We start from the raw sequence: 24152 nt of genomic DNA, 5'->3' as shown, positions 1-24152 counted from the left end.
AAAAGTATAAAACTCACCATTAAAAATTAAATACACTGCTCTACAATTAACTCAATCACATAATCATATTGAAAATTTTATATGTTTGCCAATTAAATATTTTACAAAGTCAGCAAACAAAAAGACGATGTTTCAAAGTTTCAACTTTACCTTAACTTTATTAAACCTTAATATTTATTGAACTTCATCTAACTTAATAGGGCGGCCATTCACAGTCCATTTACGCCACCATTCATAAGTTGAAGTCACATCAAATCAATAGAAAGTGTGGCAAACTTTTCACTACCCACACATTATACACAGTTGACATAGTTAGCCAGGCAAGCAGAATTCTGCGATATGATGACTTACTATAGGCATGTTATCGATTCAATGGGCAACTAATTGCTGGCCCAAATGGATGCTTGACTTGGCCCAAAGCCTGGGGCTAAATGGTTTGGTAAACACCGCGCGACACGCACACACGAAAGTTGTTTACAAAATAATGCATAAATTTGCATTATTACTTCGGCTGGCAAATTGCAAACTCAATTTACCAACTCTAAACGGTTTCTTTGCATAAATACTTCGTTGATTGCTGCGCTTAGAAGCCAACTTCAATTCAGCCAAATAACTCCGAAAATATAAGCAGAGAAGTTGGTAATGTAAGTGCTCTTCAAAAAATCAATCCAAAGCCAATTAACGAAACTGATTTGCGGCCTTGACCAAAAATCACTTAACAATTCCGTCAACGGCATTTAATAAAAATGCGTTTATGGAATAAATAAACAAACGAAAAGCGATACAAAAAAAAAAAACACTCAACTGCAAAGAGCAAAACGTATAAAATGCACGTGAACTGATTGTTTTCAATTGGTTTTTGTTTTTTGTGAGCTTCACGCACTTCTAAGTGCAGTGGGAAAAAACAACAGAAGGGGATTACCGATTCTGTCAGAGCTTTGTTTTCGTTGTAGAACTAGTAATTGCATTTAATTATCGGACTTACTGAGCCTGATCATGTTCAGCTTAATCTCTAGTGCAAACTACTAAAATGAAATCGAATCCTATTGTTAACTGAGCAATTAGAAATTCTGAAAACGGTAAGTAAATTAGATTGACATTGTTACGCATAATCCTTAGTAAGGATATTAAATGGCAAACTTTTATAAAATGTTAGACGAAATGTTTAGCATTTAACTTGCATACTTCTGGGATGTGAATGGAATTAATTAAATGTATATTTTACTTAAGTAAAGTAAAAATTAAAATTTGAATTTTAACATGCTCTCCGAAGTTATCACTGTGGATGGGAAATCACATAGTGACGAAACGCTCTTGGAAATTACGGAAGGCTACTAAGTAATACCGATAAACTTACTATGACTGTCCCATCGAAAAGTTGTAAATGCAAATTTCTTTAAGTCATTTTATCAAGTTGTAAAAATTTTACTACTTTTAAAATTTTCTTAAATATTTATAATTTTAGAATATTTTATTAATTTTTATAAGACTTTTTTTAACTATTTAAAATTTAAAAATTTGCTTAGTTAAACCCTCTCAACATGATTTTTTATTAGAAGCCACATTTTGCAGGATTTTTATATACAGATTCAAAACTGGGTTAGAAAATTTAATAATGTTAATTTAATTAAGCGAACCAACATAAAACAAGTTCACTACTTTAGCTATCTTACCTTTCTCTATCTACTTTATTGAAACGGCAATATGCGTAAGCCAATGGCAATGGACCGCAGACGACCAAGGTGACTTGTTCATCTGCCAATGCCAAACTCTCGCCATAAATTTCAATTTTCAGTTTGCACAGGTGCTTTGGTCTTGGCCATGCTCTCTAGGTCGCAAGATAGAATCTCGAGTCACTATAAATAGTTCCGGCCGTTAGGTGAAATGCCAGTTTAGTTCATTATTAAATCACAAGCAAAATGAAAAGCACTTTGAGTCTGTCGACAGTCCTGTTTATCGTGGTCTTTGCCTGCGTCTTTCACTCGGGAAGTTCGAGTAGCATTTCCACGCCCAAGATCTGCGTTATAAGGAACTGCAACTGGAACTCAACGACAAATGCATGTGCTCGCTACGGACGCTCCAATCTGTGCAATCGCTTCAAGAACAGCTGCACACTGCGATATGAGTCCTGCGTGGGTTCCAGTTCCACCACATATACGGCCGTCGCCCTGTCCCAATGCTCCGGAATCACCGTGGGTAACCGAGGAATCTGCGGCGGATCCTCGTCGTCCTCCTCCTCATCTTCAAATATTACACCCATTATTATTCGCCGGGGTTAATAAAAATATTTAAACTAATCATCGAAAGTTTTTGGAAATATCTTTTTATGTGTTACTACTAAATATCAATATTTGGTATACACTTCGTTTTCTAGTATGACTGTTAAATTTAAAGTAAGTTTTAAACTTTTGAGATCTACACTTTTACAAGGCTTAAGCGTACTTTAAATTTAACCTGCGGATGGGGAAAACGGGCCCTAGACTTCCTAACTTAACTGTTTGAACTCAATTTAAACCTTCACTTTTATCTGGCCATCGATTTGTTGTTTATCAACCATATAATATTTAATCAAATTTGTTGAACACATAAAGCAAGAGTATTGAGTAGGAAATACAATAGCAGAAAGGCATTGTTAAACGATATAAATATTGATTTATACTTATAAACTAGAGGACTCAAGGCTAGAGACCCAAAATCCAATGCGAATTATAAACCACTATTTGCTCAGCTGGCAATTTGCATTATAATGTTTTAAAGTAGAACAAATTGTTGTATTTTTTTGCCAAGCAAACAACGATGGGGTGGTATAAAAGCCCAGATGCGTAGAACCCATTTAAATTAGTAGAAAACACGATGAAAGCATCATTGTTAGTTTGTGTCATCCTGGTGGCGGTATTCTTTCTGAACGTTTCCGGGAGCAACAGCAGCACTACGTCCTCCGACGCAGGGTTCGACTATCCAGTTAGTAATATCCTGATACGCTCTAAATCAAGATCTCGCAGAATTTGCCGGCGGAATGTCCAGAAAAGTTGCACCTCCACCACGAAGACCTGTGCTCGCTTGGGAAAGGCTAATATCTGTCAGGCGTTCCAGAATGACTGCACGCGGCAACTGAGCAACTGCGACGGCAAAAAATGTGAGTCAAAACTGAAGAGTCGACCATTTTACTTCCCTAAAACCATTTATTTTCAGTCTATCGCAAAGTGGAGCTCAATCTCTGCCGTGGCCTGCCCCTCGATACTGTTCGTCCCTGCGGAAGTGGTTAATTAACCCAATGATGAGCCATTTCTGGTCTTATGTTTGGTCTAAAAAATGCCTGAAGAAGTCTTTAAGGAAGTCTCTAAATAAATACAACTAAATCTTATTGTTAAATATTTCATTACCAAATTAAAAACATTTTATTTAAAATCAGAATAATTTGTTCTTAGTAATGTTAGTGAGATAAAATAATAACCAAAACACAATTCTTATTCAATCTCACTTTTTGATATAACAAATCTTATTATCACTACATAAGATGGACATTCAAGTGTTGTACTTTCTTGGGAAGAAGTTATATTCAATAACTTGAACATAATTTTCTATTTCGCCTGGGGATGGCATCCCAGCTAAACGTAAAGGGCTGTCACTCAATTTGGTGATAAAGTTTTATTTAATAAATTGTATTTTTGCTTTTATTTTATATTAAAGCAATATATTTAACGGAGCTCTGCTGAGGTTCTTGAGCGTTATTAAGAGCAGACTTGAAATCCATTTTTTGTTCTAAAAAAATCGGTATTTTTTGTAGAAATATGAAATGTTATTCCTTGTTGAGCTTGTAATTCCTTTCCTAATCGATTGACTTTCAAGACTACAAATATACATTTTTGGCCAATTTCCTGAAAAAGACGTGATGTAACCCCAGACAAATTTGTAAAATTGTTCATAAAATGTATTTTTTGGAAAGTGAAAAGGATCTTTAGCTTGCCAGCTGTTCAAAACAGTAGATCTTGGTTTTACTAAGTTATGTTAGAAAACTCTTTTCAGAACCGCTGCATATCAATTTCAAGTTTGCTTGTTAAATAAAAACGACCAGTATAAATTTACGATCAGCCTAAAAGTATTCCATTGCTTAGAAATTTGGTCAGGAATGCGGTGCTCACCATTTATTTGAACAGCAAATTTAATATTATTTTTAAACGGCTCACGTGAAGTGTTATTTGCGTTGTTAGATGAATTTAGATATATTTACACAATTGCGAGGGATCAAAGCGAATTTACTGACATACGTATTGAACAAAGAAAAGGCAGCGAAATGTCGAATTTAAATACGATTCTTTGTTGATTAGAAAGAAGGAAGAATTGTGCGGGCAAACATCTTCCAAGGTCGCTATTAATTCCGAGTATAAAAGTGGCTGAAGGCAACTGGAAAAGAACTAGACATTGAAATGCGTTTGACGTTGGCTCTTTTGGTGCTGATCGCACTGATCGCCGTGGCCACCGAAGCCCAGACTAATCAGAAAAGGACAAGGGCCAGGACCTTGGCCAGCGTCACATCCCGTCGATCTTCTAGGACTAGTGCCCGAACTGGAAATGTGAGAAGGCGTTCACTAAATGCCCGTAACTCCAATCGCAAATCGGTGATAATTATTGGCAACGGCAGCACTTCGTCCAGCACCAGCAGTTCCACGCCCTCCTCCCGATGCAGGACCACCCCCACGACCTGCTTAGCCAACTCCAATGTCTGCGGTCGATGGAGCTCCACACGCAGGTGTCATCGGTTCAAGAACAGGTGCCTCATGGAGAAGGCCAATTGCCAGACAACTGTCTCTAGTGAGTATTCATCAAAAAATTATTAATATCGGATTTTAGAAACATAAAAAATAATTCTTTAATACCCCATAATTTTTTAAGGTTTGGATAAGTTGCAAATGAAAATATTTACCAATTCCGTAAATTAACAATTATTTTCCTTTATTCAACAGGCTGGAATGTAGTTAATCTTGGCAACTGTACGAGCATCACTGTCAATACAACTGGCACCTGTAGCAGCACCTTTTCATCATCATCATCTTCGTCGAGCTCAACATCCAATTCTGCCTTGGCCAACATACTCTCCTCAATTTTGGGATCATCATCATCTTCATCGAGCATCACGCCCATCATTATACGAAGAGGTTGATAAAGTTTCTGGTCAAGTTATAAATAAAATAAGTAACCTCAAATAAAATTCTGAAACAAGTCTATTGAACTGTATAAAGAACTGGAAATATTTATTTCTGAAATCTAGTCAATGTCTAGATTTATTAAACAATTGGTTTTACGACTGATTAAATAGAGTTCACAAAGAGTTCTTTAAAGGCATTATTAAATAATACCAAGCGAAACACTGAAGAGATTTATTCTTAAATTATGCTAATATTTTGAACTTTTACTATCCAAATGTTTCGTAATGACCTATTTTTCAGTCGCACAAACAATTATTTATGTGTGTGTGTGTGAGTACGAGTGTTCAGTGTGCCATTCTAATTGCATCCGCAGGCGTTCGCCATTCACATCCGCTGTATACAAAAAGGAAAAAAAAGAAAAAAAAGGGAAAATGGCGAAAAATTGCAAACTAAAAAGCGAAGCTCCATAAATTTACATTGTCCGCATGTATGTGTGCTCTTGTGCGCTTGTCTGCGTGGCCATAACCATAATTCTCCCCTCGTTTTCCCCACAGCCAAGTGGTGCGATTTATGCGAATGCAATTAAAAAGAGCGAAAAAAGGGAAAATGTTAAAGCATACATCATGGCGATATGAAAGCCATTAAAAACTAAACGAGTTGCAAAAGCACCCGAAAGCGTTTAAATGAATCATTTTACTGTTTGATCGGCGATTGAGATTGAATGATAAAATCGGAGAAATTAAACAAGCTACGGTTTTCGTTAAATGAAACACAGGAACCAGTTTTATAAATAACGATATATTTCAATGAATCATAAATATTTGAATAGCTAACAAATGAACATCGTTTTCATTAAATAAACTTATGTGCAGACTCCAGTTCCTCCAATAGGGATATTATTATTAATACAATAGGTTTGCACATCCACCGTTGTTCCAAGTTGGCCAAAACCTGAAAATTTAAGAAATTAGTGGAAATTAAATTTTAATTTAATATTTCCATATTTAGGTTTCGTCAACGTAACGTCACTGAAATAAAACCGATTTAACAATAAACCTTTAATGTAACTTTATGGTTTAAAGTTTAATATTTTAATTACAAACTTCTAAAAAAAATATTTAAATGGGTAAAACCTAGATCTGGAATCGATTAAAATCAATATTAATAAGAAATTTAATATTATTACTCTATTAAATATTATTCGGTGCTTCGAAGAAAAACCTTTTAATTTCAGAAGTTAAAGAGCCCTAGAAAATATATAAATAAACCAAAAATATTTACTTGTCTCGCCCTTGCACATATCGAGCAGATACTTGCAATCGCTGCGATAGTACTTGCAAGTATAGATGGCCGTCATGGCCGTAGCATCTGTCCCAGTTTGCAGTCGGATGCATCTGGGAGTGCTCTTGGAGCAGGACCTTTTGGTGCTCCACAGGCAGTAGAAACGCTGGCGAGCCTCCAGTTGAGAAGCCAGACTCAGGATTAGGATAGCAGATATAATAAGGCACAAAAACTTCATATTGGTTCAAATCGCTCGGTTTGAAGGTTGGATTGTAACTGCCCTTTAACAATTGGACCACTCGATTTTATAGTAGTTACCTCTCTGCTATCTCTTTGCGGACCGCAAATATTTGACCCCGACGAAAGTGAAATTCGAGAACAGCCAGCAGGCCTAAAACGTTTCGAGCTTCGGCTTTTTGTGTTTGCCAAAATCTGGTGTTGGCCAAAAAGACAAAGCCAATGTTTGCCCTATCAAATAGAAGGTGACAGCGCTTAGTTAATTAGCTAATGAATAAATACCAATTGTTTGCATTGAAATTGGAGCAGATGGTTTTCAGTTTAACCAACAATTCATTGGGTAAGGTTTTTAGAAAGTTGAATAGGCCTATACAACTTAGTTTTGGTCACTTAGATTTTGTAGTTTTAAACATGGAGGGAAATAATTTAAAGAAAGCTTATTCAACGTGGATGATATCATATCTGACTCACTTTCCTTAACTTTTCACTAAAAAACTTTTCATGGTAAACCATTAGTATTATTTGACGAAATTTTTTAATTAACATGTCCTTGGTATACAAATTTCATGAACTTGCCGAAAAACACCTTATATAATTACCCCAGCCCAAAATAAGCTAGGATAAAAGAAGAGAAATACAATTACCAAAGTGAGGAGGGACTGGGAACGTAAGACCAGCAATTGTGAGTATTCGTAAGTAGAAAAGTTATCGCACTGGCTGCCACTCTCTCATTCCCGCTCGCCATGCGTCAGAACCATCAGTCTTCTGCCTGTCCGTCCATCATGCGAGTTTTAAGTCCCCAGTTACCTACACTTAGAAAAATTTTAAATTAAAATTCAAGCCTAAATTTCAAAATAGTATTAAATCCTGTTTAAAATACAAAGTTCGGAAATTAATATTAAATTTTTTAACGTAGACCTACTTATTAAAAATGTTTAGCTTTTTTAAAAAAAAACCTAATTTAAAAAAATTGTTTTAAAGAAGTGCTATATTTCTTAAAAAATTTTTTAAAACACAAATCAATTTAAAATTACTAGAGAGTAATTATCACATACATTTTTTGTATAAAAAAACAATATTAAACAAGATTTTTGAAAATGCATCATTTCTTTCTTTTCAATTTTGTATCTTTTATTTAAAGAAAACCAATTTAGAGATTTTTTTTAATATGTGTTTTTTTCCACTGTGTATGTACAATTTACATACTTACAATGCCCACTTTTTTCCATTTTCACATTGGCTCCTCACATTTTCATGTCAGGCCTGCGTCGGCATGTCATGTCACGGGCTCATTTCGCTGCATTTCCATGTAAAACTGTAAATGCTCCGCCTCCAAAAGCCGAATTAAAGTACATTCCCTACTCAATGCCATTTGTTTGTTTGGGAAAAAAGCCATCAGTGTGGGAAATATATGAATTTTGCCGAAAAGTGTATTTCAAGTTCGGGGTTCATATATAGAAGAGCAGTTTTCTCCATGTATATTTCATATTTTTATTGCTGTTTGCTGTTGTTTTTGCTAGGTTGCATGCGTTTGTTATTTTTTCAGTTTTTATCGCACCTTCGGTGGCCCTCCCCTTTGACCTCTTTCTATTTGCCCGGCGATAAAGTGCAGCTTAAGCTCTGGTTACGAGTACGAGTACGAGGATTTTTTTGTATTTTTGTATAAATTGCATTTGCAATGCCACAATGCCCCCCAGCTCGCCCAAAAGTATGCAAGAGCTTAAAATGATTAATCCAAGGTGGAAATAAAGAGAAACCGAGGGCTTGGAAGTGCACTTTAATTAGTTGGGACATTTTGAATGGATTGCATGTCATGCGAATGGCATGCTTATCGCTATTTGTTGCTATTGTCGTTCCTCTCGGGCTTTTTTTCGGAACAACTCAAGGTCAAACACTCTGGTAATAATAATAAAAACGAATGAAATACCATAAAAAGTTTATTTTTAATATAATTATCGTAATCTCGGGTCTGCAAGGCGAGCCAAGACAAGGCCTCTCTCGCTTTTCTCTCTTGCTGTTTTTGTTTGCTTTTTCACTGCAGTTGTTTGCTAATTATTTTCCATTTTCATTTAACTTTGGCTCGCCTTGTTCTCCAGCCATTTTCCCTTGCCCCTCGCGCTTAATGCGCTTTCTCTGACATGGCGCTGACATTTTGCGCTGTTTTTCCTGACATTTCTTCATTTGCTATTAATAAGCTTAAGGCTTTTCCTCTGCGGCTTGCATGTCTTGAGCTGCATTTCCCATTTCTCGGCCAACACTTTCCATTGCGCTGCATTATTTATGAGCCTTATTTGTCACGCTAATTGAATAACAATTCCTTGTAATTTATGGGTAATAGTATCACCAATACCGAAGAATTTTAATTGGCATTGGGTAGAAAAAATAAATTTTTAATAGCTTACCTTTGAGAAAATTCCATATATCGCATATACGAAACTGAGTCAGCTTTTTAACCCATTAATGGCCCACTTAATGCCAATCAATCGATTCGAAGAATCCCATCGTCTTGGGTAAACAAATAAATCAAATGTGTAGACATACGCCGTATGTAAATTTAGTTTTGTCATTTACAGCAATAAATTTCATATTATTTTTAGCTTTATGGGACGATTATTGGGCACATGTCTCCATATTCGACACGAACATGACACCCAGTTCAGGAATCAACCCGGAGAAGGAAAGCAAAACACCACCACCTTCAGGAGCACCGGTTCCAATTTCCTGTCAATACCTTCCGAACGGAACCTATCTAAAAAACTGGGATACACATGCAAAAAATTACATTAAATAATTTTATTAGTCGATAAATAGAGAGTTCAACAAGTGAAAAACAATAATATTGGTCTCACTCTTTAAAAAAATATTAATAAAAGTATTCCCATTTTGTATTTCAATGAACTACTTTTTATCCATTTCTTTGGGACCCCATTTTCTTGTTGTGCATAATATCTATATGTATGTACTTCACTGAAGTTTCGTGTCAGTTGAGCGTCCGCAAAAACCGATTTTCGGATAACAAAAAAAACAAAGAGAAATAATAATAATAATAAAATGGGAAAAGGGAAAAGGAAAATAAGGGAAACCGGCGCCTGACACATACAAAAAAACATTTGTTTGTTATACAGACTAAATGGATGTGAGTGCGTGGGTGTATTTTTTGGGGGTAGCTGTAGTGGGGTTTTTGGGGGGTGGTTGGTGATTTTTCTGCGTCGCACTCACGAATTATCGATAAAACATGTTCCATTTGGGGGCGGCGTGAGGTGGCTTTTGTCTCATTACGCCCACAACAAACATGTCGGGGGAAAAAACAGGTCCTGTCTTTCGTGGTGGCGGAGGGGGCAGTGGAAAATTGAAAACGAAAACGAAAGCAGGCCCCAAAAAACTTGTTTTCAGTTGTTTGCACTTTGTTGATTTCCAATCTTTACGATTTATTTGCGAGCAAAATCAAATTATTGCATGTGTCACAACTTTCATTTGACTCTTTGGGTGACAAAAAGCCGAAACAACCATAAATAAATCGGCTCGTCTATAACCAAAATGTATTACAAGACCATTTGCCTTTGAGCTTACTAACACCGCCGCCCCATTCTGGCCATAATAAATAAAACTTTGTTCTGTCATACTTTCAGTTTCGGGTTAAATGGTTTGTCGAAAGTTCCCAATTTCATTTTATTTTACCCACTGCTCTACATGATTTGCATGCACGGCAAGTGTGGGGAAAAACAACAAAGCGCAGGGTATCAAAATCACAAAAAAAAGGTTTGAAATGAAACTTTGATGAGCTATTACTCATATTGACAAGGACCCTCATTTGTCTAGGATGATTGGGGCAGGGATTGCTGGACCGATGGCGGTCCTTTTGTCCCGCATCGCGTATACGCAACGTGGCCCTGACCAGACAGCTGAGTGGAAAAGTTTGTGGCGAAAGATGATTAGCCTGCCTTTGAAAGGGTTACTTTTCCAATTCATTGGAACTGAAACGACTTGAACAAAAATGTTATGAAATTGAAAAGTATCAAGGTCTTTGGGTAAAAAGGAATTGGCACAGACTTAAAGAGATATTGGAAACGAAATTATAAATAATCTTTTGTTTTCACGGATTAAAGTGAACGATATATATTTTTTATATATTTCGAACATTTTAATGATCAGATTTCAAAATAGGTTTAGTAAATTTACCGATCTTTTAATAACTAAAAATGTAATTATAGACTTTTAAGGTTTTAAGAATTAATTTAAAGCACTGTTTCCACTTCTTTATATAAACTCCTTTGAGTTATTATCTGTTATACGTGTCTATTCAAAACGTACAAAAATTCTGAAAGATACATTACAGCTGAATTTATGGAATGATGTGTGAAAGCACTGAGAAGGGGGACAGGAAGTGCGGCACATGAGACACGTCAACATTCAATTTTCTAATGAAATTTTTATTATAATAAAGCACATATCCAAGGCGTGGGAGGTTGTAGGCCACGCCCACCTACAGTCCGTGCTAACGTATTCATGGGAAACAGTGTTGCTTTCCGCTCGTTTCCTCCCCGGACCTCCAACCCCTCGCTTTTCCGACTTACTCAGCCCAACATCCAAAATTCTCTGTGTATGTATAATGAATTCTGGCAGTGTATTGGCTGGTGGCAGCGTGTATGTGTGAGTGGCCGCCCCTTGAAGCAGAGTCCAACATGACCTACATTCCGGGATCCGGGCGCCGATGTAGCTAAGCAACTCCAGGGTCTCTGGGCCACCATCTCACCCTTGGCTTTAGCCAAAAAGCAGGAAGTCCGGGGAGAGCAAGGAGAATAAAAGGAACAGAGCAAGAACAGAAGCGCACGCAGCACGCATAGGAAAAAGGACACCCCTCTGGCAGTTGCTCAAGCCCCCTCTCAATCTCCTCCCGGGCTCCCTTAACCCAGTCATCTTCCCAGTCAAGCCTTATAAAAATTGTTTTCGGTCGCTTATTGGCAACAAATTTGCGTGCCTTGCATACAGAACAAAGGAGAGAAGAGGAAGAACGGCAGAGAGCAAATGCCGAGTTCAATACAGTAGAAATTGCCTATATTAAACTTATAAAAATCTTTAAAAAAAAGAATTAAAACAAGCACGAAAAAAGTTTTTTCCTAAAAATCCTCTTCAACCTACTTGTCATATGTTCTCAAATTCCCTTTCTTAAACTTTTAGAAAAAAAAACTGTTTGGATCCAAGGTCAAAGCGAGCTGAAATCTAGTGATCCTACACACAAAAAAAAGCATGTTAGGGTAAAATCGATATGGCCATGTAAATTTGAGGTCATGCAAAGCCCATGTCATTATACCCGTTACTCGTAGAGTAAAAGGGTATATTAGATTCGTGCAAAAGTATGTAACAGGTAGAAGGAAGCGTTTCCGACCCTATAAACTATATATATTCTTGATCAGGATCACTAGCCGAGTCGATCTAGCCATGTCCGTCTGTCCGTCTGTCCGTCTGTCTGTCCGTCTGTCTGTCTGTATGAACGCTGAGATCTCGGAAACTATAAAAGCTAGAAGATTGACATTTTGCATGCAGATTCTAGGAGTTCCTACGCAGCGCAAGTTTGTTTCAAAAGGGTGCCACGCCCCCTCTAACGCCCACAATCGCAAATATACGATTTTAAAAATTTCAATATTTCGGAAAAGTAAAAATGCAGTTTGATTGTGTTTATCAATACCTATCGAAATGTAGAAGAAAGTTTTTAAATCGGACCATTCGTTAAAAAGTTACGGCGGATCAAAGTTTAACCCACGAGTTAAGCCAATTATCTCCATCTCCCTCGCTCTCCCTTTAGCTGAGTAACGGGTATCTGATAGTCGGGGCACCCGACTATAGCGTTCTCTCTTGTTTTTATATGAAGTACCCTTTTCGACCAGGTCAAATTAAAATTGATCTTAAATAAGGTCAAATTGACCTACGATTCATATCGATTTTTTTTTTATCTTTCGACCTACTCTATCTATTCTATAATTTTAAAAAATCCGAAAACCCAATAATGTAAATTCCACTTAAAGAGTTCCTACCATACATAAGACAAGATGCGAAACCTGATAAAGGTTTCTCCCACAGCGACTTCATTACAAAGTTTACCAAATTGTGTAGGCGCTAAATGCAACAAATACAGCAAACAATTTATTAACTTGGTCCGAAGAGATTTTCGCAGGCTTCGCGAAGAAACCGGCAAATGGAAAGTAAACGGCTTGGTTTACCGCTAACAAGTAGAATTTTGCTTCCATTTTTTTTTTGCGCTCTGGCTACGCAATGTCATCAATCATTTTGGCCAGGACATTTGCTGTTTGGCCCAAATTAAACAGGAAAGTTAGCAGATGAACAGGGAGGAAACAGGAAGTGAGCGAAGGCAAACAAACGTAGTGCACGTGCGGCCATTTTGTCGTTTATTGTTGACTTTGGTCAAACAGAAAGTAAGTATATAAGAAATATAATATTTGAAGATGATCCGAGCCAAACGATAGTCAGCACGTGCTGGGGTATTTATGAAATAAAATATCCTGCTTATATCACAATTAAGTGGCCGCAATGGTGAGATGAAAAAGCCGAAACAGGAAAAGTGCGTGACGAAAATAAGCAAGTGAATATAGAAATGTAATTTCAATACTTAGTGAAAAAATGTCCGTAATTGAATATTATTTATGGAGATTACGTCTTTGATCATCTTTTTTCACATCCCCTTGAAGACAAAGCCATAACTACAGCTGAACCGAAAGTTTGCCCGAAATTCGTTGCAAAACTTGCCAAGGTCCTGGAATCCTTGATTCGGCCATGCCAGCTTGAATTTCAATTTCATTTGTTCTCCAAGCGTAGCGAAAGTTAAATCTTTCCAAACTTTTGATAGTTTATTAAATTATCACAGAAAAAAAATGTGAAAAATGTGCGCCAAAGCTAACGAAAACTTTTCTAATAGCAACAAAAATTTAAAGCGAGGTTCGGGGCTGAGTGGATTCACTTTATTAGCCAAGTTAACTCTTTGCCGGGGCCTTTACGACAGTTTCTTCTGTCGCTCGCTTCACAGTTCAGAACATTCAAATTACAGAGAAGGTTGGCAAGTCAAACCAAACGGAAGCAAAAGCCAAAAGTTCTCGGGGCAACTTGAGTGCAAGTTGTTCCATAAAAAGTGCCAAACATTACCAACTCAAAAAATACATGCCAGACTGCCTCCGAACAGACCCCGAAAACTAGAGTCCAAAAGTGGAACTGCCAAACGGAAACGAGGCAGAGAACAAACCAGAAAAAAAAACAGAAAAAAACGCCGAAAGCCATGAAAAATTCAACAGAAACTTGTCCAGGTGGGCGGAAAGGCGGGATTCAATGGCCCGGGAATTCGGGGCTGGGTGCCACCTCATTTGCGAATGCGAACATTTCCTTTGGTCCTCGCTCAGGTGACAAAAGCAGGTGCCCGGCCAAATGGATCCAGCCTGGCCAGCTAAATGCCTTCCGAGAACCGGAGACTTGTGGAAGAGGAAACTATAACTGTTCTCCAAGGCTGAATTTTCCGGCCTTTGGCTATTCCTTACCGGGAAAATCTCTCTCATAAGGATGCTTAAATGGAATTTAGGAAGGTAACTGGTCTATTTTTGGTGAATCGTTCCGAGAGAGAGAATAGTGAACACTAATTGGATTTTTCTGCTTTCGTAGAACAAATTTTGGTGTTTTTTTCTTTGTTGGATAGAGATAAAATTCATAGAAAATGTTAGTTAGTTATATTAAGCTAGTTATGCTTTAGTATCATAATTATGATGGACGTTGATGCACTACGAGCAGTACAAACAAGTGGCCCAACGATACCAAGCACGTGCTTGTTACGCGCGGGACCCTTTATCAATTAGGGCAAAAATGCGAATTCGCGAGGAAAAGACATGAAACCAAATACTACAAATACTACAACTAAGATTGAAGCAAATGAGATAAAATTTTAGTTTTTAATACGGGGATAGATGTTGAAGTGCAAATTAAATGATAAAGATTGTTATAATTTTTACATAGAACACGAAAAGGCTCATGCAGAGTAAAATTTGATGTACATCGAGGCAAATTAAGAGGGTAATAATTTCGTGTTAGTCTAACGGGAACATTAAAAGTTAAACGGTTTACCAGTTCTACGGAATCAATATCACCTCTTATAAGATTTTGCATAAAAATAGTACCAAGCATTATTCTACGGTTTTCAAGTGTAGGTAAATTAAGCAATAGTAATCTACTCTGGTAGGAAGGTAGCCTTACGTTTTGATCCCAGTTCAAACTACGAAGGGCAAAAAGAAGAAATTTTTTTTGCACCGACTCAATACGGTCGATGTGCACTTGATATTGTGGACTCCAAACTGAAGAACAATATTCCAAAATAGGACGGACAAGGGAGGTAAATAATAATCTGGTTGTATAAGGGTCATCAAATTCCTTTGACCAACGCTTTATAAACCCAAAAACACTCATAGCTTTATTGACAGTGGCCATTATGTGGCAATCAAATTTAAGTTTTGGGTCGAGAAGAACACCTAAATCGTTAATTGAATATATACGGTCGAGTGGTGTATTTTGAAGAGAATAACTAACAAACGTAGGAGTGCCCCTATAAAAAGTCATAACGTTGCATTTAAGGCAGTTCAGATTTAAAAGGTTGTACTCACACCATCCCTGAAAACAATCAATATCTGACTGTAAGTTGAAACCGGACCCTACATCTTTATATGATAAACAAAGCTTAACATCGTCAGCGTACATTAGTACACGAGAATGAGCTACGATAGAGGGAAGATCGTTAATAAACAAAGTAAACAGCAAAGGGCCTAAATGACTACCTTGAGGAACTCCAGATGTCACGTTGATCATTTTAGAAACAGCGCTCTTAAATATAACCCTCTGAGTCCTACCATTCAAGTAACTTGAATACATAAGTTTATAATCTAGAAATTAACTAGATTAAAGCCAATCTTTCGACTATGTACAAACAAAATAAAATGTCATTGTTTTTTTTAATTATTCTCCTTAAAACATACCATACCTTCCTTTAGTATCAAGGAAATCACATCCTATCCCCAAATTAAAAGATCTCTTTTTCTCAAAGCGGAACTTTCCTCCTTAATCCGTATTTTATCGTGAAAATCTCATCCCATCCAGCCGAAAGGAAGACCCAGGGGCAAATCTTTAGTTTCCGCTGGTGCTGGTAAGACCCAACAACCTGACCTTCCCGTTGGCAGACCGAGCATTATAATAACACTTTCTCAAAAAGGTTCTTTATGGGGTTTCCACCTCATCCCATCCCCATCCCCATCCCCGTACCACGAACCACCACCCACCATTAAGCACAGTTAGTTAGTCGTTTCTTGTTTCTCGTTTCCCTTTCCTTGAGTCCATTGTTCCACGGTCTCTTCCCCTTTCTTCTCTACCCTCTCCCCTTTCTTCTTCTTTTCGTAGGGCTGCGCGACTGTGGCCAAAAGTAATCTTCCAAGGCAAATGTGAACCACAAACAAATTTATAGCTGCAATGCGGCCAGGCCGAGCATAACGGGCCCACATTTCTGTGAAATGTAGATATGAAGAGGGGATAGAAATGGAACTCAAAAAGGAAACAGTCGAGTGAGGACGACTATAAAAATATACAACAATACTGCCAAGGCAACGGGACATAATGAGCCAGGGCCAGACGGCCCGAAACGGTAAATGGTAAGCGGTAGGGCTCTAATCGGTTAACGGTAAAGCCGAGCTCAGCTGAGCGAATGTGGGCCACCAGAGAGAGAGAGCGAGAGAGTGAGAGAGCGAGCGCCATTTTGGACCTTTCCCTTTGTCCTGCTCCTTCTTTGCAGTACCGTTAGCTGTGCATGGCCATTTGTTACGTATGCGGAGCAGCAGGACTCTCTCTTCGCTCTCTCTGCAGACTTGCCATATTTTGCTGCATACTCCAAGGCGCTCTCTCGCTCACTTCCGTTTTACCGTTACTCTCTCTCTCATTTGTCCTTACACATTTTGCTGCATGCATCGAGGCGCTCTCTCCCTTTTCTCACCGCCTGTTTATGCGTCATTTCTTTTAGCTTTTTCTCACTCATCTCTCTTTTTGGCCAGTCGTCAGTTTATCTATCGTTCATCGCATTTCTTACCAGCCAAACGCAAAGCCAACAACAAATATTATTTCTTGCTCAATTTTATTTTCCTTTCTTTCACTTGGCTTTCCTTTTTTCCTGCTGGTTCGCATTGCAGCATTTTACGCAGACAAGCGAGCACATTCTTTTCGTTGCGAAAGGGAGGGGGAGATAGAGGGAGAGAGAGAGGGAAGCGAACGGGACTTTGCGACGTTTTCAGCAAATGTTCGCCATTCATTTTTGTCATCGCTGTATTTTTTATTGTGTTTGTAGTTGTTGTCCTTGTTGTTGCGCCTGTTGTTTTTGGTTTTGGATGGTGCCTGGAAAAAGTTTTTGGCCTCGCCGCAAATGCTTCTTCTTACTTGTTGCGTTTCGTCCTGGGACGAGCAAAAAATGGGGAACGATATGAGAACGGACTGGGAACGGAATCGTGATAATAATGGTATATGGTGTGGTGTATGACCAATTTCAGCTGAAAGTTGGTAGAATTTTAAACAAATTTAATAACTTTTAATTTTTAGAGAGGGTTTTAGGAGTTTCGAATATAACCTTACAAATAATATAATTATTTTTATTAACTTAATAAAATTATTCTAAAATTTGAAATTTTTTGTTTAATAGTGTAAAAAAATAAATGTAATTTGTAAGCACAAAGAATCTTTATAGAAACACCACTGTACTTGGTGAATGCGATTTTTGGCAGATGCACCGAAAGGTTTTCAGATTGCTCCCCCTTTCATGCCAGTTTCATTAGGTAGATTTTCCACCTGAGTGAGGAACTTTACAGTACTGCCCGCCCCCAACCCCACTAACATTGTTCTGCATTCACAAGTTCGTTTCGTGCTCTTATGGTTTTCTTTTTTTTTTCCCAAGCAGTCCCCGCTGCATCGCTTTTTCCCTCGTTTGCTTTGCTGCTGCAGCTTTCATTCATGCCACGTCGGTTGACATAATGCGACATGGCCACACAAACCACCCACCCACCATACATACATACCTCTCATTGTCAACTACTGCACTTGGCAAAAGTTTCTACCAGCCATTGCCATGAAAGTGCCATTCAAATCTTCCGCCCCCTCACCACGCCCCCTTTTGGATTGACATAAGTTGCTCCTTGATCGAAAGGGTTCATATATTCCTGCCGTTTCGACTTTGTAGCTAGGCAACACTTGGTAAACACAGCAAGCCATGTTTGTTTATCTGTAAAAACAATAACAAACTCGGCTCAGAACTCGAAAAGACCTCGACACAAGCATACACATAAAATCTTTAAATATTCATCACGAATTATAAATATAATAAATATTATATAGCAAGCTCCAGAAATAACCCTTCTGGGCCAAGTTTAAAGAATAGCTGTATTTAAGAACAAAATTCCCAAATATTCTTATTATAAAATCCATGAAAACCTGAAGATATAACAGAAAAGCCAGGAGTTGTAAAGACTACAAAATGGGTTAGTATTTATTTTATTCCTGGGATCCCAGTTTCCTAACCCCACTTTTCCTTATAGATACAACCGCAGAACGTCAGGTTAGATTGGAAGGAGTGGAACGTGTGCTCAAGATGTCCCAGGAGCGCATTAAGATAGCGATGATCATACCGAAGCTGCTGGAAAATCCCGAAAAGCTGAAGAGCGTGCTGAAGGGCACCTGCTATGAGGAGGTCCTCGAACCCATCGATGCCATGATTCATCATCTGGGAAAACAGACTGGACGCTCCAAGCTGCCGCACGATCACACCACTATGCGAATTGTTGATTTCTTTCTGGTTAACCATAGCATTCACCGATTCTTTCCGCATTTGAAACATAACCTTAATGAGAGGGATCGCCAGCTGCTGGCCGCCTTCCACTTTCTCCTGGAGAGTGCCCACATGCACCTGCACCGATCCTCGAGAAGCGAGATCACCAAGGAGCGAAAGCTACATGCCATCTATCACCAGAATGTGGATATTCAGAAGAAGATAAAGGAACTGAAGGCCAGCTTGGCCTTTCAGAAGGTCATTGGTAAGTGGAAGACGGCCGCCAAGGGAATCTACCTGATGAAGGTCGAGGAGGATCTGGCCAACAAGAAGTGGCAAAACAACGTGGCCATTCAGAACGAAATGTAAGTAAAAAAATTGAATTCAAAATGTTCTACTAAATATTTAAATTAAATACAAAATATTAACATTAATTACAAATAATTTTAAATTGCATAATTTAATTTGAAAATGTTTAAATCAAGATAGAAAATAACTGTGATGTTAATCATATTAAAATCAAAGTTGAAATTTCCTAAACTGTAAAATTTAATATTTAAAATAATAAAATGGGTTTCATATTAAATTGGATGAAAATCATTGCTTAAATATTTAAATTGAGTGTAAAATCAATGGACTTACCAATTTTTTTTTATATAACATATTTTATAAAAAATTCAAAGAAATCCCATTTTCTAGTGAAAAGTGCAATCGCACAATGCGTAGTTACCACAAGGGCAGCATGGACAGGCAAAAGGATCTTGAGGAAGAGCTTCAAATTGCCCGGGAAAGTTACGAAAAGATGACTAAGAAGCACCTGGCCGAAGAGCACGAGTTGCGAAGCGAAAAGTAGGATAGAGATAATAAATCTTTCAATCTATAATACCATACTATTTCTCCCAAAACAGAAATAAATTGCTTCTGCAACTGCAGAGTTTGCTTAAGAAATACGATACCAGTCTGGGCGAAAAGATGCGCGAAAATCTGGTGGCGCAGGATCAGTATTTGGTGGCCAAGAAGATCCTAGACGATTTTATGGTCCAGTTCAAGCAGGAGGAGCGTATCTACAAGAATATTGTGGTGAAACGAGAGGAGGAGGAGCGTCGCATCCAGCAGCAAAAGCTAGTGATCTTCATGATGAATCGGGCTGCGGCCAAGATCCAAAAGTACTGGCGCAAGTGGAAAAAGGATCAGCGCAAGAAGAAGCGCCAGGGAAAGGGAAAGGGCAAGAAGGGAAAATAGTTGGAAAACTGAAGAAATACTTATTTCTACATTGTACAATTTATATGTAGAAATAAAAATATAATGCATGCTACTAAATTGTGTTTCCAAAATGGTGAATAAGAATGTCAAAAAGTTAAATTTTCTATACTCCTTATTTTGTTTGCCAGTTTGTTTAGATAGCTTTTGTGGCATTAAAATGGCAAAGCTTTTATAATTACGCATGTATGCAAATTATTATTTCCATAAGAGAAAAGGCAAATGTTTACTTGCAATTAAATCATGTTTACTTGGCACTTGACGCCTATTCACATTTGTTTTTACCACCGAAAAGGGGATTAGCTCCTGCTATCTTAAATGTTATAAATTTAATCCAATAAAAAAATAGGGAACCTTCAACTTAAAGGTATTAGATGAAAATAAAGTCCCCATGCTAAAAATTCTAACTTTAAATTTTAAAGTTTTCACTGAGCTGTAATAAAAATAAAATATTTTATTATAAGAGATTAAATTAAGATAAATATTTTGAAAACAATCACTAAAATAAATGCCTAAAAGTATGCTTAGTATGTAAAATAATAAAAAATTATTTTTTAAAATTTGTGTTAGACCATTTTGACATATTTTTAAGGAGGTTTTACCTTGTAAATAAATTTAAACTTAATCTTTCTAGACAATGTAACTTAACTGCATACGTATACTCATTGAATTGCGATAAATTTCGGCAAAAGCATTGTCAACGTTCTTTTTTTGGCGGGGTGAAAGGGCGACTTGTGGGGCTTCCTCTGCGATTGCGAAAATCCAAGAGAGAGAATGAAAATGCCTGGCAGAATGTTTACCCAACACACGCACACTTGCACACACACACATAAAGAAGGAGGGGAAAGCCGAATTTTCATGTCTTGCGGGGCGAACGAAAAATGGCGCATTGCTGTCGTCGCCAGGCGACAACGACAACGACAACGACAACTACAACAGCGACTACAAACGCCCTGCCCCTTTTGGCCCGAACCGATGTTTGCTGCATTGTTACTTCATTTTCATTTTCGTTTTCGTTACCTAGCCCTCGGACCACGCCCCCCGCCCACCGACCATCGCCTCCTCCCTTCTGGCATGTCTAATTTTCCAGAGGTTAACATACTTAACTTGTTGGCATGCGTTGCAAATGCGCCAAGGCTGCGTTGCACCAAGCACCAAGCGGCGCCACATTGCGACAATTCGCTGCGGCAAAGGAAATCGTACAGCAGCAGCGGCAGCTGGAAAATGCGCAAAATCGCCAGTACAGTCCAGTGTCCAATGTTCAATGCCCAATGCTGAATCCCAGTGGAATGGCCATACATTCCGCATTGTAATTGCACACGCATCCGCTGACCACCGATTTGTGGTCTTATATCCCTGGGCTAGTTCAAGATAGGGGGTCGAAGTCCCTAAGGAATATGACCTATTACATAAAAAGGATGCTTATATTTATCTTGAAAGAAAACTCGACTTATTGGGCTAATTAAGAAAATTTTATTAATTGGAAGTTAACTGCCACTAACAAAACAACACTGCGTATGAGCGATTTAGTTATATCGTTCATAAGGCAACGCTACGTATGAGTGATGCCCTTTATAAACATCTTACAGGTTCATAAAAAAGAAGAAAGATTAATTGTAAAATGAAAGAAATAAATAATTATACTTAGAAACAACAAATCTTATAAAACTTAATTTCATTTTTTTTATTACCCCAACATGTAACCTAATCATAAAAATATTTAAAACATACGTAATCAAGCATAGTTGATTCATGCATAGAACTTAATTATACCCGTTACTCGTAGAGTAAAAGGGTATACTAGATTCGTGCAAAAGTATGTAACAGGTAGAAGGAAGCGTTTCCGACCCTATAAACTATATATATTCTTGATCAGGATCACTAGCCGAGTCGATCTAGCCATGTCCGTCTGTCCGTCTGTCCGTCTGTCTGTCTGTATGAACGCTGAGATCTCGGAAACTGTAAAAGCTAGAAGATTGACATTTTGCATGCAGATTCTAGGAGTTCCTACGCAGCGCAAGTTTGTTTCAAAAGGGTGCCACGCCCCCTCTAACGCCCACAATCGCTTGTATACGATTTTAAAAATTTCAATATTTCGGAAAAGTAAAAATGCAGTTTTATGGTCTTTATCAATACCTATCGAAATGTAGAAGAAATTTTTAAATCGGACCATTCGTTAAAAAGTTACGGCGGATCAAAGTTTTTATCTCCTTCGCACTTCCTTTAGCTGAGTAACGGGTATCTGATAGTCGGGGCACCCGACTATTGCGTTCTCTCTTGTTTTAATAGGCTCTCAAACCATTCTTGGAAGTACATATATTTGATAAAACTAATGTGTATTATGATTCGTTTTTATATGAAACCATGAATCATCTAATATTAGAAACATAAAAAACGCAATTTAGCAAACGAAAATAAAATATATTTAAATATAGTTGTAAGCCACTTAGTAGTCCTTCGAATAAATGTAATAAAATCCAAAATTCAGGCCCAACCCCCATCCAATCCCATCCTGATCTGAACCCCCAATCGAAACTATGGCCAAACGCGATATCCTGCCCGTCTTTCCATCTCGAGCCAATTCCGTGATCATGAAGCAGCGGGTTTTGGCGGCCAGGAGAGGCGTGGGTCTTCTAAAGCGGAAGCGAGATGCCATCGACATGAAGATGCGAGAGCTGCGGCGCATCCGTTACGACCAGGATGTATTGGGAGATGACATGATGCGCCAGGCCATTTTCTCGATGGCCAAGGCCAATCTCCTGGGCGCCGATTTCAAGCCGCAGATGGTGAGCCACAGCCCTGTGGCATCCACCTATCTTCGCCGAACTCAAATCAAAATCGTGGGCGTCAAGCTCAACTGCCTGGATCTGGAGAAGAAGGGCATTGGAGCCTATCCTCTGGCGGGTCTCAGTTGTGGCGGGTTGCAGGTTCAGCGGATCAGAGATTGCTATACCAAGGCACTCAAGGAACTGGTGCTTTACGCCTCACTCGAGTACCAAGTTCGTATGTTGGAGGCAGCTTCCTTGCAAACAAATATGAGGGTCAATGCCCTGGAGCATGTGGTAATTATTGGAAATTTTGGTTTTAACATTAATTTACCAGTTCTGCTTTAAATTTTTAAGTTCATTAATTATAGATTTTATGTTTTCCGACAAAATATTCTATATTAATAAAATGAACATATTTCTTTCTTGATTTCGATCTTAATTTCTAGTACAGTAATGTTTGCAGATTAACTGTTGTAGAGACAATACTTTTTTTGGAAATATCTGTGACTCAAATTAAATAATTTAATAAAATGTTTCGATAACTTTCATTTAGTTAACAGTTGTTCCAATATTACATTATCCCTTTCTTCAAGGTTATCCCCATCCTGCAAAATACCTATAACTATATATGCGGGGAGTTGGAGGAGTTCGAGCGGGAGGACTTCTATCGCCTGAAACGCTCGCAGGCGAAGCAGCTGGAGGCCAAAATGGCCTTCACCGAGCTGATCAAGACCAAGAACATGACCGACGAGGAGCTGGAGTCCTATGTGAAGAAGCACATTGGACAGCCGCGTCCTGTGGCCGACACCATCTTTGATGACGATCAGTTCGAGGAACGCGAGGTCAAGCGACGTGTGCGGGAGGCCCGGTTGTCCTTGAAGCAGCGACGGGAGGTGGCCAAGAAGGAGGCCGCCGAGCGGGGCGAACAGCCCCCGGCGACCACTTATATCACCACTCGTAGCGCCATGAGTGTTTCGGGTCGCCTGCGGGATCCACGCGTCAGCAGCGGTGATCTGTACAGCACCAAGCGCCAAATCCTCTCCAGCATTACTGGAGGAAAGTCGTTCGAAAGGAAGTCCGTGGTTCAGGTTGTTGAAAAGAAGCCCAGCCAGCAGTCGCCCGAGGAGTCCCAAAGACCAAGTGACGAACCTCCTCCACCTGAGAAAGAAAAGCCAGGATCAGTTTAGGGATTTTTGGGTTCCAAATTTTAAAATAAATGTTATTTTTAACATTTTAAGTAAGACTTTTCTTTATTTGACCCCAGATCCGTCACGTAGGTAATTTAAGAAAATTATATTTCATTATGAAATATTTAAAAGAAATCGAGCCCTAAGCTAAATACATTTTATAAATTTAATTTAAGCGGACCGCATTTACAGTACTTTAATACACTATCTAAAATTTACTTTTTTGAAAAGCTGAATGAGTAAGTTTAAAATTGTGCATTTATTTGTCCGAATTCAAAATTATTTTTGTCACAAAATTTGACATCAGAACTTTTGTATGTTGAAAGTGCGGTCGTCACTATTTTTTACCTCGTTAAGAGGTATTTTTCTTGGTTACTATTTCAACCTTATGAATAACACTGTTAATTACAGGGTACCACTGTACACCACACCC

General features: G+C 38.3%; 6 protein-coding genes across 7 annotated transcripts; 5 read left to right on the top strand and 1 right to left on the bottom strand.

Annotated features, from left to right (window-relative positions):
• The first annotated feature begins 1919 nt into the window (after nt 1-1919).
• On the top strand, nt 1920-2279 carry LOC108055113 (uncharacterized). Its single transcript, XM_017138326.2, has one exon. It carries the CDS (start codon nt 1920-1922, stop codon nt 2277-2279), a length of 360 nt encoding a protein of 119 aa, XP_016993815.2.
• Nucleotides 2280-2853: 574 nt separating this feature from the next.
• Nucleotides 2854-3266, top strand: LOC108055112 (uncharacterized). 2 transcript variants are annotated; one of them, XM_017138323.2, is made up of 3 exons: nt 2854-2948; nt 3003-3136; nt 3193-3266. In XM_017138323.2, the coding sequence occupies exons 1-3, from the start codon at nt 2854-2856 to the stop codon at nt 3264-3266; spliced, it is 303 nt and encodes a 100-aa protein (XP_016993812.2). The 2 variants fall into 2 exon arrangements, with proteins under 2 accessions (XP_016993812.2, XP_016993811.2); XM_017138322.2 differs by having other exon boundaries at nt 2854-3136.
• Nucleotides 3267-4427: 1161 nt separating this feature from the next.
• Nucleotides 4428-5161, top strand: LOC108055095 (uncharacterized). Its single transcript, XM_044393350.1, has 2 exons — nt 4428-4812; nt 4965-5161. The coding sequence occupies exons 1-2, from the start codon at nt 4428-4430 to the stop codon at nt 5159-5161; spliced, it is 582 nt and encodes a 193-aa protein (XP_044249285.1).
• An 823-nt stretch (nt 5162-5984) lies between these two features.
• LOC108058928 (uncharacterized) lies at nt 5985-6666 on the bottom strand. Its single transcript, XM_017143926.3, has 2 exons — nt 6429-6666; nt 5985-6098 (listed from the first exon to the last, which is right to left on the bottom strand). The coding sequence occupies exons 1-2, from the start codon at nt 6664-6666 to the stop codon at nt 6010-6012; spliced, it is 327 nt and encodes a 108-aa protein (XP_016999415.2). The 3' UTR covers nt 5985-6009.
• An 11314-nt stretch (nt 6667-17980) lies between these two features.
• LOC108058923 (dynein regulatory complex protein 10) lies at nt 17981-19804 on the top strand. The gene is made up of 4 exons (XM_044393227.2): nt 17981-18217; nt 18275-18869; nt 19204-19353; nt 19413-19804. Exons 1-4 carry the CDS (start codon nt 18214-18216, stop codon nt 19744-19746), a joined length of 1083 nt encoding a protein of 360 aa, XP_044249162.2. The 5' UTR covers nt 17981-18213; the 3' UTR covers nt 19747-19804.
• A 2402-nt stretch (nt 19805-22206) lies between these two features.
• Vha36-2 (Vacuolar H[+] ATPase 36kD subunit 2) lies at nt 22207-23769 on the top strand. The gene is made up of 2 exons (XM_017143939.3): nt 22207-22826; nt 23126-23769. Exons 1-2 carry the CDS (start codon nt 22302-22304, stop codon nt 23717-23719), a joined length of 1119 nt encoding a protein of 372 aa, XP_016999428.2. The 5' UTR covers nt 22207-22301; the 3' UTR covers nt 23720-23769.
• The last annotated feature ends 383 nt before the right edge of the window (nt 23770-24152 follow it).

This window comes from Drosophila takahashii, chromosome 2R (assembly GCF_030179915.1).
Source record: "Drosophila takahashii strain IR98-3 E-12201 chromosome 2R, DtakHiC1v2, whole genome shotgun sequence".
NCBI lineage: Eukaryota > Metazoa > Arthropoda > Insecta > Diptera > Drosophilidae > Drosophila > Drosophila takahashii.
This window is presented reverse-complemented; position numbering and strand designations above follow the sequence as displayed.

Bases quoted from the DNA above. Each gene is read 5' to 3' on its own strand.
- LOC108058928 (XM_017143926.3), bottom strand. From the start codon at position 6,666: ATGAAGTTTTTGTGCCTTATTATATCTGCTATCCTAATCCTGAGTCTG. The intron at 6,099-6,428 runs GTAAATATTTTT...TTAAATTTTCAG, and splicing joins TATGTGCAAGGGCGAGACAA to GTTTTGGCCAACTTGGAACA.
- LOC108058923 (XM_044393227.2), top strand. The intron at 18,870-19,203 runs GTAAGTAAAAAA...CCCATTTTCTAG, and splicing joins GTGGCCATTCAGAACGAAAT to TGAAAAGTGCAATCGCACAA. The intron at 19,354-19,412 runs GTAGGATAGAGA...CTCCCAAAACAG, and splicing joins CACGAGTTGCGAAGCGAAAA to AAATAAATTGCTTCTGCAAC.
- LOC108055112 (XM_017138322.2), top strand. From the start codon at position 2,854: ATGAAAGCATCATTGTTAGTTTGTGTCATCCTGGTGGCGGTATTCTTT. The intron at 3,137-3,192 runs GTGAGTCAAAAC...ATTTATTTTCAG, and splicing joins CAACTGCGACGGCAAAAAAT to TCTATCGCAAAGTGGAGCTC.
- Vha36-2 (XM_017143939.3), top strand. From the start codon at position 22,302: ATGGCCAAACGCGATATCCTGCCCGTCTTTCCATCTCGAGCCAATTCC. The intron at 22,827-23,125 runs GTAATTATTGGA...CCTTTCTTCAAG, and splicing joins TCAATGCCCTGGAGCATGTG to GTTATCCCCATCCTGCAAAA.
- LOC108055113 (XM_017138326.2), top strand. From the start codon at position 1,920: ATGAAAAGCACTTTGAGTCTGTCGACAGTCCTGTTTATCGTGGTCTTT.
- LOC108055095 (XM_044393350.1), top strand. From the start codon at position 4,428: ATGCGTTTGACGTTGGCTCTTTTGGTGCTGATCGCACTGATCGCCGTG. The intron at 4,813-4,964 runs GTGAGTATTCAT...TTTATTCAACAG, and splicing joins TTGCCAGACAACTGTCTCTA to GCTGGAATGTAGTTAATCTT.